The sequence below is a fragment of the Cucurbita maxima genome, unplaced genomic scaffold (assembly GCF_002738345.1).
Source record: "Cucurbita maxima cultivar Rimu unplaced genomic scaffold, Cmax_1.0 Cma_Scf00018, whole genome shotgun sequence".
In the NCBI taxonomy this organism is placed as follows: domain Eukaryota; kingdom Viridiplantae; phylum Streptophyta; class Magnoliopsida; order Cucurbitales; family Cucurbitaceae; genus Cucurbita; species Cucurbita maxima.
The window spans coordinates 4,075,287-4,091,774 of NW_019272034.1; the positions used below are offsets into that span (position 1 = coordinate 4,075,287).

Consider the following 16,488-nt stretch of genomic DNA (forward strand, 5'->3'; position numbering starts at 1 on the left):
CATTGTACTGCGCTCTCCAAGTGTGCTTGTTCCCCTTCTTTCTAACTATGACAAGTTTTTGTGAAATAAGTTCGATGAAACTCAATGCATCGCATAAAATTATGATAAATATAAATTATTTACACGTTACAATGCATCAATAACATTAGTTCAAACCGACCAAATTTTCTAAACTAAATCGAAAAAAAATCCAACCCAACCCAACCTTTATAATTTTAGTTGAGTAGACCAGATTGATCGAGTCATCGAGTCATTTTAAATAGTTCAATGCAGCGTAGAAAAGCTTTAATGAAGATTTAATTGTAGTTTATTGAATGTGCAATGGCATAGACTCATCATTACCTCATATTAATGAATATTAATATCAAAATAAAAAATATTAATATTACATAAATAATTAAATAAATATAAATGTTGTATTAGTTCAATTAATTGGAGTGAAGATAAGAAATTGAGATAAATAAAAATTTTAATTTAATTTTTTAAAGCAAAAAAGTGTAGATAATAATTAAAATATAATTAGAAGATTGATAGTTAATTAATGGATACTTATGAAGCTTATTTAATAAATTTTAGAAAGAAAATTAATGGGCTTTCTAATAAGCCCATTGACCCATGCCTATGATAATAATTAATAGGTTAATATTAAATTGAATTTTTAATTGTGTTTTAAAAATATTTTTAAATTTTAATTTTTTTTATTAATATTCTTCTAATTATTTTTTTAAAAAAATACTCCTAAGATTTTAAAATTAGTATTAATATACCCTATTTTTATAAAAAAAAATCAAAAAAGAAAATTGTCTATCAATACCTATATGTATTTTTTTAATTTTTTTAAAAAATTTAAAAGTTTCTAAGATTAAGGAATGTTTTTAAAATCAGATGTATTTTGAAAACACTTTTTAAAATTGAGTATTTTTTTTAAAAGCATTTTAAAAGTTTAAGGGTATTTTTAAATAAGAGTATTAACATATAGGAATATTTTTGAAAATTTTTAAAAGTTTTCGAATAGTTTTTAGAATTTTTTGAAAGTTCAACGGTATAATTGAAACTTTTGAAAATTTATGAGTATTTTGAGATAAATATAATTTCATTAATTTTTTCTTTATTTTATTTCGGTGCTACTTTCAATTTTTTAAAACATTATTTGATAATCATTTAATTTTGAATCGTATAAAATCATAAGGTGTTCATGGGTTAGATTGGATCGAGTAATTATTTGGATGATAATTTTGTTTTTAATCTAAATAACGTAGGTTAAATAAAGAAGCTATTTAGATAATTTATTTAAATTTTTACTTTTAATAAAAAGTAATAGATTCGTACCAATTAATTTAAATATATATTTTAAAAGATTATCTAATATAATAATAAATTATTTCAAAAAGGCTGTGAGAGAATAAATAATAAAAAATAACAATTATGAAATAAGAAAAAAGAAAAAAAAAACAAATTTAAAAATTAACCATAAATTTAAAATAGTGATTAAAACTTTTGAGAGTGGAAGAGTAATTTTAAATCATATTTGCAATAATTTAGGCTAAAAAAAATGATTATTTATTTATTTATTTATTTATATTTATTTTTTAATAACGATTTTGATGCCATTTCCAGCAATTTGGTTCGGAATGTTGAGCAGTGGCAAGTTTCCGGTATATCTACTCACTGCACCCTCCTTCAAGGCGGCGTCATCGTCATCATCCACATTCTTTTCAGCTTCTGTAATTCATCCAGCAAGGTTCCGCAGCCGCAACCGGCGCTTCTCCTCCTCCTCTCCGCCGCCCAATTCGGGTTTACATTCAATTGGTTGCAGTATCTCACAGTCTCAGGCGATGGAGGTCAATCCTGAAAGCAAGAAAAACGACAAGGTCCTAGACAGCCTCAACTTCTTCTCCGTCAGACCGTACGTCCCGCCGTCATGGGCCTCACACCTTACTCCAATCCCAACTCACTTCTCTTCTCTTGGTCATGTAAGTTCCCAATTCCCAATTTCGTTTCCGTCGTGTCTCCTGAATCTCTTGCGATAATTGCTTCCTTAAGAACGGATTTCTGTTTTGGAATCAGCTTCCAACTCCCATTCACAAGTGGAACCTTCCTAATCTGCCCACGAACACCGAGGTCTGGCTCAAGGTAATTCATTCTGATCGAACTTTTTATCTTACGGGAATTCGTTTGATTGTTTTCTGGCTAATGTGGGAATGGATGTCAACCATGTTCTTGAGCGTTTAAATTTGTCAAAAACTGGACAGAACAATGAATTTTCTTGTTGCTATTTTCCATCGTACAATCTATTTTCAGGCGTATGAGCAGAATTTATGGAAATGTAGGGCCATAAGATAAATAATGTATCAAATAATGGAAGTATTACATAACTTTTTCTCATACTACGAGATCTTTGCTTTGATGAAACTTTCATATTTCTATATATAGCTACGGTAACATACAAGTTTGATTGGCCTTTTGCTCAAGGGCTTCATAATTATACTTTGATTCCCTTCCTATCAATAAAAATTTTCAAGTACTTTTTGTAATTAACTTGAGGCAAGAATAAATTGGTCGCCCCATCGGATCGTGCACCTGTGAGAACCTTAGGCAAGCTCCAGTTGGGACTTGGTTCTTGTTACAGCCCAAGCCCATCGCTAGCGGTTATTATCCTCTTTGGGCTTTCCATTTCGGGATTTTGCTCAAAGGTTTTAAAACACATATGCTAGGGAGAGGTTTCTACACCCTTATAAAGAGTGTTTTGTTCCCCTCTCTAAATGATGTAGGATCTCACAATCCATCCCCCTTCGGGGCCCAACATCCTCGCCTGGCACACCACCCGGTGTCCAAATTGTGAGATCTCACATCGATTAGAGAGAGGAACGAGTGCCAGCGAGCACTGAAGGTGGGTGGATTATGAGATCCTATATCGGTTGGAGAGGGGAACAAAACACTCTTTATAAGGGTGTGGAAACTTCTCCCTAGCGGACGCGTTTTAGAACCTTGAGGAGAAGCTCGAAAGGGAAACTCCAAAGAGGACAATATCTGCTAGTGGTGGGCTTGAGCTGTTACAGTTCTTTTACATGGTTTTCATATTTTAGAATTAAAGTTACCGTTAATTGAACGTACGATGATCTGTATGAACTTTGACATCCTGTTTAGAATGGTGCCAGGCAGTATACAAATTCTCTAAATCTGAAGATTGTTCAGATTTGTGGTTCATGTTTTGTTGGAAGCATAATTTGATCCATTTTGCTTTTCTTTTTTGTTTTTCTTTATTACTGATTATACTAATGGATATTATGAATACAGCGTGATGATCTTTCAGGAATGCAATTGAGTGGCAACAAAGTCAGAAAATTGGAATTCTTGATAGCAGATGCTTTGCAACAGGGTGCTGATTGTATTATAACTATAGGAGGCATCCAAAGTAATCACTGTCGTGCGACTGCTGTGGCTGCAAAGTATTTCAATCTCGACACTTATCTTATTCTACGTACTTCGAAGGTCATCTTTATTTTTTCCATCTGTTATGAACTTATTTTGGTTACAATAATACCTGCTTTTCTGAATTGTTATGGTTTGATGTCCTATGTTATGTCCATGATTCAGGTCCTTGTGAACCAAGACCCTGGATTGACTGGAAATCTCCTTGTCGAGCGGTTAGTTGGAGCTCATGTCGAACTTATCTCAAAAGAAGAGTATGCAAAGATTGGAAGCGTGGTTCGTCGATTTCTTCTCTTTTACCATCTTCGTTTTTTGGGTTTTCAAAGAAATTTATTCTCCTATTGATCAGTTGATAGTCTTACTAATTGTACAAGCCTGACGGATTTCTTAAGAAGCATGGAGCTAACGGATTTCAATATATTTATATCGTGTTCGTGTCGATATCTGCTGATAGTTCTTTTTGTTCTTGGTTTTAATTAGGCCCTCACAGATTATCTAAAGTCAAAATTAATCGCTGAAGGAAGAAAGCCATATGTTATTCCTGTTGGAGGATCAAACTCTCTTGGAACTTGGTGAGAGTCTTTCTTCCTTTTTCCTTCCAAACTTCTACTTCACTTTAGGATCATTTCCTAGCAGCATGTTTGATTTTCCTCGAGATTTATGTGTAACAGCCCAAGCCCAAGCACACTCCCACTGTTAGCAGATATTTGTCTTTTTTAAGCTTTCCCTTCTGGGCTTCCTCTCAAGGTTTTTAAGACCGTGAGACTGATGGCGATATGTAATGGGCTAAAGCGGACAATATCTGTTAGCGGTGAGCTTGGGTTGTTACAAATGGTATTAGAGTCAGACACTGGGTGGTGTGCCAGCGAGGACGCTGGCCCTCAAGGGAGTGGATTGTGAGATCTCACATCGGTTGGAGAGGGGAACGAAACATTCCTATGTGGAAACCTCTCCCTGACAGATGTGTTTTAAAACTCTAGGAGAAATCTATAAAAAAAAGCCCAAAGAAGATAATATCGGCTAGCGGTGAGCTTCGTTAGTTTGATTTCTTCTAATTTCTTTTTTATAAGGGATCCTTTATCCTCCTGTATTTTTGTAATCATTTTTCTCATTAAAATGTATCTTTGTTTTCTGTGATTTCGTACTTCCAATTCGTTTCTTCTCTCTTCTCGAATTATTTTGCCTTATTATTCATTTATCCTTCTTTGTAATGTGCAGCATAATTATTATTTGAATACTGATAACTGCATGATTATCATCAATGCATCCTTTCCATCTCTCCCATTCTCTCCATTATTACAATATTAATGAGTAGCAAATGTATTTTGGTTATGTTTTCAGGGGTTATATTGAAGCAGTTAGGGAGATTGAACAGCAACTGGATACTGTAAATGATAAGATCAAATTTGATGATATTGTAGTAGCTTGTGGCAGGTTCTGTTTTTCTTATCTGGTTCATAAGAACACTTGATGCCTTCTTGTTTGGTTTCATGTTCTACTTCTGGTTGTTTTCAGTGGGGGCACGGTCGCTGGTCTATCCTTGGGATCATGGTTGAGTAAATTGAAGGCAAAAGTATGATCTATATAGTTCTTGGTCTTTACATCTCAGTTCCTGTCTTTTAATTTCGTTGAATCTGCAGATTCGTGCGTACTCTGTTTGCGACGATCCCGATTACTTCTACGACTTTGTTCAAGGTTTACTCGATGGGCTTCATGCCGGTGTTGACTCGCGTGATGTAGTTGAATTCCAAAATGTAAGTTGGAGTTATTAATGTTTGCTTATGTTTGTCAGCAGAATTATTTGTACAATCACATTGAAGTGAAACCAGTTTGATATCTGTTCTATAGAGCCCAGTCTTCTTCCCTTTACTTTGTGATGGCTTGTTCAAACTTTCATCCGCACAAAAGAAATTTGAGATGAACTGTTCTTTATTTCTTGTCATTCTTTATTTAGGCAAAGGGTCTTGGATATGCAATGAACACGCCCGAGGAGCTTAATTTCGTAAGAGAAGTTGCCGAATCCACAGGCGTTGTTCTTGATCCAGTATACAGGTACGTTGTTATTATTACACTAGTCGAGCTCACAGTTGGTGCTCACACAGAGAAAAATGTAATGGCTTTGGCTTTGGCTGTATATATGTTTATCTATCGCCCAAGTCCACTTCAAGTAGATATTATCCATTTTGGCCCCTTACGTATTGTCTTCAACCTCATAGTTTAAAAAACGCATTAGTTAGGAAGAGGTTTCCACACTCTTGTGATGAATGTTTCGTTTCCTTCTCTAACTTAGGTAGGATCTCACAAACCACCCCCTTGGGAGCCCAGCATCCTCGCTGGTACACCACTCGGTATTTGGCTCTGATACCATTTGTAATAGCCCAAGCCCACTACTAGCAGATATTATCCTCTTTGGGCTTTCACGTATCACCGTCAACCTTACAGTTTTTAAAACACGTCTGATAGGGAGAGGTTTCAATGTTTCGTTCCCCTCTCCAACCGATGTGGGATTTCACAATCCCCTGTTGGGAGCCCAGCGTCCTTGCTGGCACACCCCTCGGTGTCTGGCTCTGATACCATTTGTAACGGCCCAAGCCCATTGTTAGCCGATATTTGTCCTCTTTGCGCTTTCACATATCATCGTCAGTCTCACGGTTTTTAAAACGCGTCTGTTAGGGAGAGGTTTCTACACCCTTCTAATGAATGATGTGAGATTTCACAATCCCCCTGTTGGGAGCCCAGCGTCCTTGCTGGCACACCACTCGGTGTCGGGCTCTAATACCATTTGTAACGGCCTAAGCCCATTATTAGCAGATATTATCCCTTTGGGCTTTCACATATCATCGTCAGTCTCACAGTTTTTAAAACGCATCTGTTAGGGAGAGATTTCTACATCCTTCTAATGAATGTTTCGTTCCTCTTTCCAACTGATGTGGGATTTCACAATCCCCTGTTGGGAGCCCAGCGTCCTTGCTGGCACACCATTCGGTGTCTGGCTCTGATACCATTTGTAATGGCTCAAGCCCACTTTTAGCAGATATTATCTTCTTTGGACTTTCACATATTATCATCAGTCTCACGGTTTTTTAAAACGCATCTGTTAGGGAGAGGTTTCCACACCCTTATAATGAATGTTTTGTTCTCCTCTCCAACCGATGTGGAATCTCACAATTTATTACGTGTTATTTTCAGTGGAAAAGCGGCATATGAAATGATGAAAGACATGAGTGAGAATCCAAAGAAGTGGGAAGGAAGGAAGATTCTTTTCATTCATACAGGAGGACTGTTGGGACTGTATGACAAAGCTGATCAAATGGGTTCAATGTTGGGGAAATGGCATCGTATGGACGTTAATGAGTCTGTGCCTCGAATTGATGGCGTTGGGAAAATGTTCTGAATCATCAGATAAGCCACCAACCCACTATACTCTATACTCTTTCCTAAACAAGTAAATCCAACAAGTAAAGACAATGGATTGTGCAAATAATGTTGCCCATTAGGGATGGTTATGGATCGAACTTGGATCGGGTCGACACATTTTTCAGACTCAACTCTATTGTTTGGGTCGTAAATTTTTGTTAACTCAAATAATTTTTATTGAAGAATGAATCTTAAGATCCCACCTCGCTTGGAGAGAAGAACAAAACATTGTTTAGAAGGGTGTGTAAATCTCTCCCTAGCATAGGCGTTTTAAGAAATCGTGAGGTTGATGACGATACGTAATAGATCAAAGCGGATAATATCTGCTACTGGTGGTCTGAGTTATTTCAAATGATATCAAAGTGAGACACCGGGCCTCCCCAAATGGTGAATTGGGAGATCATTCCTTCCTAGGGTGTGGAAATCTCCATTTAACAAATGGGGCTATACATGATGGGCCAAAATCGATAATATTTGGTAGCAGTGAGTTTTAGCTATTACAAAAACTCGAACCTCATGATACTTTAATTAAGTTGGTTCAAGTTATTCAAACCATTTAAACAAAAACGTGGTGATCGTCGAGTTTCTGTTTGGAATCAGGGATTCCAAAGGGAAGATGTTTGTGATTGGAAAGCAAAAGGCATAGCCATTGGCATTCTTACATCTTCTTCTTCTTCAAGTCAGGATTATCCATTTCAATAAGAAACCACATTACTTCTGATATGCATTTACAAAACGCATATTCCTTCTCAAGAACAACAACAAAACCATAAGAAATCTCTGCGATGCAAAATTTCCTCATATAAAACCCTCACCCTCCCACAATTATCTCCATTCAACAATGGCGGAACAAGCACCATCAGATTTGCCCTACGAAGAATTCGAACCTTTCTGCCAATGGAAAAGGCTCGAAGACTGCGATGTTCTTCAGGTTCATCTCGCAGGTACATTATCAACTCACGCTTTCCTTTGCTTCCTCATAAATATTCATAGCGATTCGAATTTCATAAACAGCATTCAAGAAGGAAGAATTGAGGGTTCGGATCAAGAACAACTCCGTCCTTACAGTTTCCGGCGAGCGCCTAGCAGCCAAAGACGGGAAGAAGATCCGATTCAACAGAGAAATCAAACTCCCAAAGGATACATTTCCTGGCAAAATCTGTGCCAAATTTGACGACTCTGTTCTTTCGATTACGATACCTAAGAAAGCCTCACCAAAAACAGACGCCTCGGAGACGAAACTAACAGCCTCCATTGATAATGCTTGCCCTAGAAACTTCATATCCGGAGTAAAATCTTCATTAGCAAGGTTGAAATTTAGCAAGGAATCGGCTGTGGCTATGGCGGTTGCGGGACTCATGCTGGCCTCGGGAGCTTACTACTTGATAGAAAACGCTGCGGATTGATTTCTGTAATTCCTGTTATTACTTTTTAAGCTAAATTAATAAATTAATAAATTAATAAATTAATTCTTTTAACTTAGTACTTTAATTAACCTAAACTTTTCAATAATATTATTAAACTTTTTAAAAAAATTTAATAATACATTACTAAATTATTTTAATGTGTTATTCCAAAGTTTTATTAATATTTTTCTTAAAAAAATGTTTATAACTTTTAAAAATAACATTAACCTCTTTAATTAATTTTTTTAAAGTACAATTGTTAGAGTTTAAGGATATCTTTTTTTTTTTTTTTTTTAACGAGATATGAACAAAAGTATATTTTTCAATTTNTTTTTAAAAAAATTTAAGAGTATTAATGTTGTAAAATTTCAAGGATTTTTAAAAAAACATTTTTGAATATTTAATGACATTTTAAAAAATATATATTAATGGTTTACATTAATAAGAATATTTTTTTGAACTTTTATTAAAATATGTTAAAATTGATGAATATTATTGTAACTTTCACAAGTATTTTTAAGAAAAATTGGGAAGTGTAAAATAGTTTTATTAATTTAATATTTTTTAAAATAAGGAGAGTAATTCAAAATTTTAAAATTTTCAATAATATTCTTCCATTTAAAAAAAATAAAAATATATTCTGATCGTTAATATTTTGTTTTAAAGATGCTATTGAAACCGTGATTCAAAATAATACTCTTGAACTTTAAAAAATTTCATTAACCCATTTCAAATTTTTGAAAAGTTACAAAAAAAAATATTTTTACGTTAGAACTATATCCAATAAAAACTCATTAAATTTTAAAAATAGCATTAACACTCTTAACTTTTCTGAATTTTTTTTTATTACTATCAATATATGAACCAAAATTATCGGTCTGCAACTCGTAAACCATATCCAAATTTTTTATTTTATTTTAAAAACCGTAAAAGTATTAATATTATTTTTAAAAGTTTATGAATATTTTTTAAAATGAATTGCTTAAAAATATTTTTTTAATAAAGTATTAACTGTAAATATATTTTTGAACTTCAGTTTTAAAAGTATTTTTATTAATTTAGTTAATTACGAGAAAAAAAAATTAGGGAGGGACGTGAAAATATATAGCATAATTTGTATATAATAAAAAAAATAAATGGAAGGAAATAATTTAAAAATGGGCTACATTTAACGTATCCAATCCAAATATTTAGTATAATATCTAATGATTTTTGTGATGTGTATTATGTGACTCAAATCATTTCTTTCTTGACATTTAGAGAGGCCATGGTGCCATAATTTTGCGATATATGTGTAGCCACCTAACCAAACATACCCATGTGCACATAAAATAAGTTTGCTATATATATATATATATAATAACGATGAAGGGTTCATATGATTCGATAACTCGACCAATTCTCACTATCCAATCTAAACCATAAAAGTTAGGTTGAGTTAGATTTTTTTGGTTCGGTTTGCAGATTCATTTTTTGGTCTAGGTCAACTCGACCAACGCAACCAACCCAACAAGTCTGAGAATAGGGTTACAACCCAATCTAACCTAACCAACCGACAACCTAACCCAACTCGAAAATAAATAGAGGGTTGGGTTGGGTTGGGTTGGGTTGGGTTGAGTTGTGAACTTTATTCAAGTTGCTCGGATCACGAACCCAACCAATCCAAAATTTTAAGTTGGTCAAAACAATTTTTCCAATCAAATCTAACCGGGAAGCAACATAATTAGATTATTTGAAAGTGGAAGTACGAAAAAAAAAAATACAGAAAGAAAAAAGAGAGAGTAAGCATCAAACCACCTATCTCTTTTACTTTTCTTTGTATTTTGGTTTTGAAAAAGACGAGCGGTTTTGTCGAGTGAAATCTTTCATGTTATCATTTAAGAGGCGTGGTTCGATTTGGAGGGATTAGAGGATGAGAATGAGCTTGGTTTTGTCGGATGAAACCTTCCACGCTTCACCTTGCTTTTGAGAGTAAAGACTATCCCCACAAACCAACATGAGTCATTTCAGCCTACTCTATCTCCACTCACATACATCCCAAGAAAATTCTTAGAAGGTCACCCAATAGAATTACTCCAACGCTTAACCATTGACTTCCTATGATTGAGCTATCGAAACAGAAGATATATCTTGTTGATTTATATAGAATTTTTCTCTCTTAACCATCTCTCAGCCATCTTATTTTCATGCTAAATCTTATTTAGATGTGGTCTCGATTCATTCATGCACCTCTCATTTACTCGAGTGTCATATCCCCACTAACTTCTGTCTTGGTTCGTTCCTGAACCACATCATGTTAGGAGAAGTACCATTCTCATACGTGCATGTTTTTAAAACCCTTTAAAAAATGTGAGTTTCTTCCTCTTTCTTTTATCTGTATTTTGAATTTACTTAATTAATTAATTAAGTGGCCTTGATTTACCAAAATTAATATAATTAATTATTTAATAGGATTAAAAAAAATTCAAAATTCATTAATTTCAAAATAAATAAATAAATAAAATAAAATAAGGGTTATTCAAATAAAAAATTATCATATGAAAAAAATAAATGTAAGTCGTAATAAAGTTTTAGTGTTTAGTTGTAATATTAAAATTTGAGTTCAATATTATATTTTTGTTCATAAAATATTATTAGAGTTTATTAGATTATTTTAGTCTGAAATTTCATGTTGGTTGGAGAGGGAAACTAAACATTCATCTCCACTGTAGACACGTTTTAAAATTGTAAAGTTGACGATGAGCCGAATAAACTAAAGTAGACAATATTTGTTAGCGGTGGACTCTAATTCTTACATTTTACTTTTTTTTTTTTAATAGAAAGTATATTGAAAATAGAAATTATACATTAAATTTTTTTTAATATGAATATATATTTTAAAAATATATAAAAAGATGGTAAAAAAATTCCGCTGGGACAAGGACGGGATGAGACAAATTTTCCTTTTCTTGTCCCATGGACATCTCTACTACTCATTTAAGCCAAATATTCCCCGTCCCCATCTCGTAAACATCTCTACTACTCAGTTAAGTCAAATCAAACTTTCGAAACTTAGTGAAAAAGTAATTAGCTTCGGTTGGCTTACTTACAGTCCATCTATTTCGAAGTCAATGGAGTATATAAATAAAAATTCAAACAAGAAAAGTCATTTGGTTTTAATATTAGTAAAAATTACGTACCAATTGTAACAATGTGAAAAAGACTAGTAATTGACGTGTAATGTTTTATATTTAGGATATCTGGATAGCACTTAATAGCCCTGACATATCCTGCGACATGGTCACGTTATCTACTCTTCGACTTCTTAAGAGTGAAGACTGATCACCCATAGGCCAACACGAGTCATTCTAGCATGTTTTATTCTCACTCATACATTTTAGGAAATTTTCTAAAAGGTCATTCAAATTACGCTTAACCATAGAGTTTCTATCATTGAGCCATCGAAAAGTAAGGTGCACCTCATTGGTATAGGTAATGACTTTCAATTCTTTTAAGTGTTTCTTAGTCATAATATCTTTAACATCTCTCTCATTCATATACCCATTTTTTCTCGGGTGTCACACTCAAATCACTCTCATTCAAACTCTAATCGCACTGCAAAGTGACAATGAAGTCAAACGATAAAACAACCAACTCACGTCAAAATTACCTATCTAACCCTCATCTCATCTCGAGTTTGTTTGAAAGTCTGAACCGTATGAACTCGTATTTTTTAAATAATTTTAGAAACTTCATGAACTTTTACGTTACTTTATACAATTAACATATAGTTTTATGTTGATTTCTGGTGACGTGACACCGAAATATAATTATTTTTTTCGTCCACCTATTACAATCTTATCAACAAATACATTTCTTTTTTAGAAAAATATCTTAATAATCTCACTCACAAAGCAAATAGTATTTTAAAAAGGGGGAAATATCTAAATGATTCCATCCACAAACAATTTTCAAACCTTAAATAAAATAATTTTTAATTTTTAATTAAAAAATTGTTTGAAAGGGAAGCTGTATTTGAACAGTAATATTAATTGGATTGAATGGTTGACCGGTTTGGTTCGTTTGGTTTTTTTTGGGTTTAGTGAACCAAAAGTGTATAAGGTAAGCCGAACTTGCTCAATTAAATATATATTATCTGGAAGACTAAGATTGGGAGTCACATTATGTACCAAAAAATAAATAATATAAAATTAATAATGTGTCAATGTTACCAGACGGCCAATTGCGGCAAACGGCGTTAGCGGCTACGTCCTTTCTATATTCAATTATTTATTTATTTATTTTTCAATTGTAAATTTCGAAAATAATTCTCTGACATTTCCTATTTATTTATTTATTTTAGTAGAGTGTATATGTTTTTATGTTGATTGTACTATACTCACGTTGAACACAGTCTTTGTACAAATGCTCACACTCTGTATTAAAATTAATAAAAAAGAGATTACAATACACTCTATAGTACTACACTTTACTTTAAATTGCTCGGGATTGAAAACTTTAGTAGGGTCGAGGGTATTTATAGACAATTTTTTCCTAAAATATTTAATAATTGAAAACTCTACCCTTTGTTACTCTATTAAAGTTATAAATATTATACTTCGATTGGTCCATGATGTCAATTTTACTGAGTCATTTTGGGTATCTTGTTTTGACTGAAACTTCTTCGTTTTAGCTCTAATTTGAGTGAACAAAAAAAGTCGTTGAAATCGTTATTCCCAACGTTATACTGTAGATAAAATAATGATAATTATTAATAATTGAATGTAGGTTTGTTATTATCAAAATATTAATTAATTAATTAATTTGAAATTAAGGGCAAAAAAGGCAACAATGTGAAAATTAACTTCCACCAAATTGTGTGAGACCTTACATTGGTGGGAGAGGGGAACGAAACATGCATTATAAGGTGTGGAAATCTCTCCTAGTAGACGCGTTTTAAAATCATGAGGTTAACAAAGATATGTAATGGGCCAAAGTGGACAATATTTGTTAGCCGTGAACTTGAGCTGTTACAAATGAGTATTAGAGCTAGTCACCGACGGTGTGAGACACTGGTCGGAGTAGGACTAGACCCTTTCCATACTAGACACGTTTTATACCAGTGAGATTGACGGCGATACGTAATGGGCCAAAACGAACAATGCTCGTATAAATATTATTGAAAATGAACGTTTCATTCATGTAAACATTGAAATCTAACTTAGATTTTATTAAAATTAAACAAAAGGGTTAAGAAAATTATGACAGATCTTTAATATTCTTATTCTAATAGTCGAACCTTCTCTTCTTCCACAAAGTCTTTCTAGCTATAACTCTAATACAATATCAACACTCTGAGACTCTCATACCACAAATTAACATAAGTTATTTTATGATGTTTTGTCCTCACTCACAGAACTCACACAGAGAATAGTAGAACACTCATCTTGAGGTGGGCTTACTACTTAAATGCTTTCAACAATTATCCGCTCCACGCTTGACTGCCCAGTGTTTATCGTGGACACGATAACCAGTACACCAGAGGTGCATCCTTCCCGATCTTCTCATACTAAGGAAAGTGATATGATAAGGAATCACTACAAGGGTAGTAAGATTCAGATTACCTTTTTGATCAAATATCTCAACGCAAAAACATTGTTTGAGATTCGAATCACTCCACAAGCAAGATCGATCATGTCTAGCTTGAATGATTCTTGTTAATCAAATATCTCAACGCAAGAACACTTGTTTAAGATTCAAATCACTACACAAACAAGATTGATCATGTCGAGCTTAAATGATTCTACATGCAACCTTAACTATATAAATTGCAAAGAAACTTAGTCATTCGCTAAAAAAAAAAAAGCACAAATGCTCATTTTACTATATCTTTTAACTCTGCTTGTAAACACAAAATAAGTGACTTTATATAACCTCGAAAATTAAACTATCAAAGACATTCCAAGAATGGTAACATTTCTATTTTAGAACCATAATTGACTATTAGGTAAATGTAACCTAAATAAATAAGAAGTATTAAAATATATTAATAAAATACAATGATCTTCCAAAATTTATAATAATAAAAATTAATTTTTCTACCGTATTAGATGAATTGAAATATATTGTATGATTGAAGTTTCTAGGTTCTTTTATCAAAATGATCTTCTCAAATATTCTAACATCCACATTAAATAATATGGACCGAACTGTGTCACGATGTTCCAAACCCAGTTCAAGGCTAAAGAGATTTAAGGGTTAGATTAGGTAGGGCCGGTTTAGAAGTTGCTATCGGCAAAGCATCAACCGTGTGAGCTGGGACTCCTGACGGTGTCCAATGCATCATGAAATGGCAGAAGTTGGCAGAAGACCGAGCAGTCCGCTAAATAAAAGGCCACGCTCGCAGCCACTCTCTTACCATTTCATGGCCGGCACACTTCCATGGAGTTTCTCTTACATTTACGAACCTCACTCAAAACTTTCCTTCTCTCTTTATTTTATTTCATCTCTCTCTTCTGTAAAGCTCTCTAGCACCTCTCTTTTCCATACCTAAAGTTCGCTTTTCATTTTCCCCTTTAGATCTGTTTCGATCCCACACCCATTTTCCCATTCAAATCTTCTTCCCCACAGCTCCTCTGTTTTTCCTCTGTTTTTCAAGGAATTTACACTGCTCCTCCTCCTCGATTCTTTCATCCTTCTTCCATTCTTTTCTGATATAATCTTAGATCCATCCGATTCTAATTCTGGGTCTTCTTTTATCTTAAAAATGGCGGTTTTGAAGCTCTGTTTTTGCTTAATCTTTTGAATTTTCAAAAACATAGCCTGCGCGCTCTGTTTCGTTTTCTCTGTTTTCTTTTACGGGTTTTTACTACTTGAATCGTCCGAGTTCATGGCTGATCCGTCGTCAAAATCTGAATTTAATGGTTTCACATTAGAAACGGCAATTTCGATTACGAAAGCAATATTGCTTTCAATTGGGTTAATATCCACTGTAAGTTTGTTCAAAGTGGCTGTAATCCCAAAAGTTGCGAGCCTTTTGACCACTACTCTTCCTCGCTTATGGGTCTCCTTCGGATTATGGCTTTCTCCTCCCTATGTGTTCCTTGTCTTCAATTTCATTATCGTCGCCGTCGCTGCCTCCTCCGTCTTCCGCCACCAAATAGACACATCTGAGAATAACTACACACCCATTTCTCATGAACTTACTCATGTTGCTGCTTCCTCTCCCTATATGTCGATGCATGAGGATCAAAGCTTTTGGATCATTGCTCGTTCTAGAGAAATCTGGAATGGGATTCCAAACGAGGACGAACAGGGGAAGGAGCAATGGGATTTCCCGACTCTGTTCACGGATAAATTCAGCAACCCATTATCTGAAAAGCTCTGTGCATATTCTTGCGAGAAGGATGAAGATGCCGGCGGCGGCGGCGGAGGCGGTGATGGTGACTCGATGGACGCTACGTGGAAGGCGATCATGGAAAGTCAAGGGAAACAGACGTCGCAGCTGAAGAAGAACCAGACATGGGACTCACCGCCGCCGCCGCGACGTTTGATTAGAGCCGCGGACGCTGGTGCCAACACGGTGGAGCTGGCTCAGAATGAGGTGAAGAAATCGGAGAGGTTCCTCCCGTCGGTGTCGCTTCGGAGGAAGATATCGATGACTTCGGAAGAGCTGAGGAGCCGAGCTGAGGCGTTCATAGAAATGGTTAACCGAAGCATTCGCTTACAGCGGCAAGAATCAGAGCAGCGTTTCTTGCAGGCGTTGAAACGCAACTTTTAGCATTTTGTTGGATCGTGAGTTAATTCTGAGTTAATTCAGTATCTAATGATCTCGACAAACTTGATATGTAGGTGACGTGTCGATTATAGATTTTGAATCTTGATTGGAATCTTAGACATGTAGCGTTACAATTCATGTTCTTGGTGTGTTATGTTTTGTCTATACGTTTTCGTTCTATGGTAAAACCGAACGTTTGTGTTCTTGGCATTTAATTTAGAACCTTTAATCAAAAGTTTATGAACTTTATAAATTGGTTAGGTTTGTAAAGAATATAAAATGGTAGGCAGCATGATTGCATGGCTTGTTCGGTGCAACTATTGACCACCACAGCACAGCCACAATGGCTTTGAATTTGACTAATTAAATTGCTTCAATTGAATAATGAAGTAATTTTTCCATGGAAGGTTAGGCTGATTCAGAAATTTAATCATTATATCTTCGAAGTCGTTTTTCATATGTGGTCTCTCGTCCATG

The 16,488-nt window shown here is 34.4% G+C and overlaps 3 protein-coding genes across 3 annotated transcripts; all 3 read left to right on the forward strand.

Annotated features, from left to right (window-relative positions):
• The first annotated feature begins 1,612 nt into the window (after positions 1-1,612).
• LOC111492816 (bifunctional D-cysteine desulfhydrase/1-aminocyclopropane-1-carboxylate deaminase, mitochondrial-like) lies at positions 1,613-7,051 on the forward strand. Its single transcript, XM_023142283.1, has 10 exons — positions 1,613-1,973; positions 2,068-2,133; positions 3,298-3,492; positions 3,598-3,708; positions 3,913-4,004; positions 4,774-4,866; positions 4,948-5,005; positions 5,073-5,186; positions 5,387-5,484; positions 6,622-7,051. The coding sequence occupies exons 1-10, from the start codon at positions 1,632-1,634 to the stop codon at positions 6,824-6,826; spliced, it is 1,374 nt and encodes a 457-aa protein (XP_022998051.1). The 5' UTR covers positions 1,613-1,631; the 3' UTR covers positions 6,827-7,051.
• Positions 7,052-7,649: 598 nt separating this feature from the next.
• LOC111492817 (17.4 kDa class I heat shock protein-like) lies at positions 7,650-8,314 on the forward strand. The gene is made up of 2 exons (XM_023142284.1): positions 7,650-7,793; positions 7,864-8,314. The coding sequence occupies exons 1-2, from the start codon at positions 7,691-7,693 to the stop codon at positions 8,253-8,255; spliced, it is 495 nt and encodes a 164-aa protein (XP_022998052.1). The 5' UTR covers positions 7,650-7,690; the 3' UTR covers positions 8,256-8,314.
• Positions 8,315-15,123: 6,809 nt separating this feature from the next.
• On the forward strand, positions 15,124-16,014 carry LOC111493261. Its single transcript, XM_023142907.1, has one exon. The coding sequence runs from the start codon at positions 15,124-15,126 to the stop codon at positions 16,012-16,014; it is 891 nt and encodes a 296-aa protein (XP_022998675.1).
• Positions 16,015-16,488: the final 474 nt, after the last annotated feature.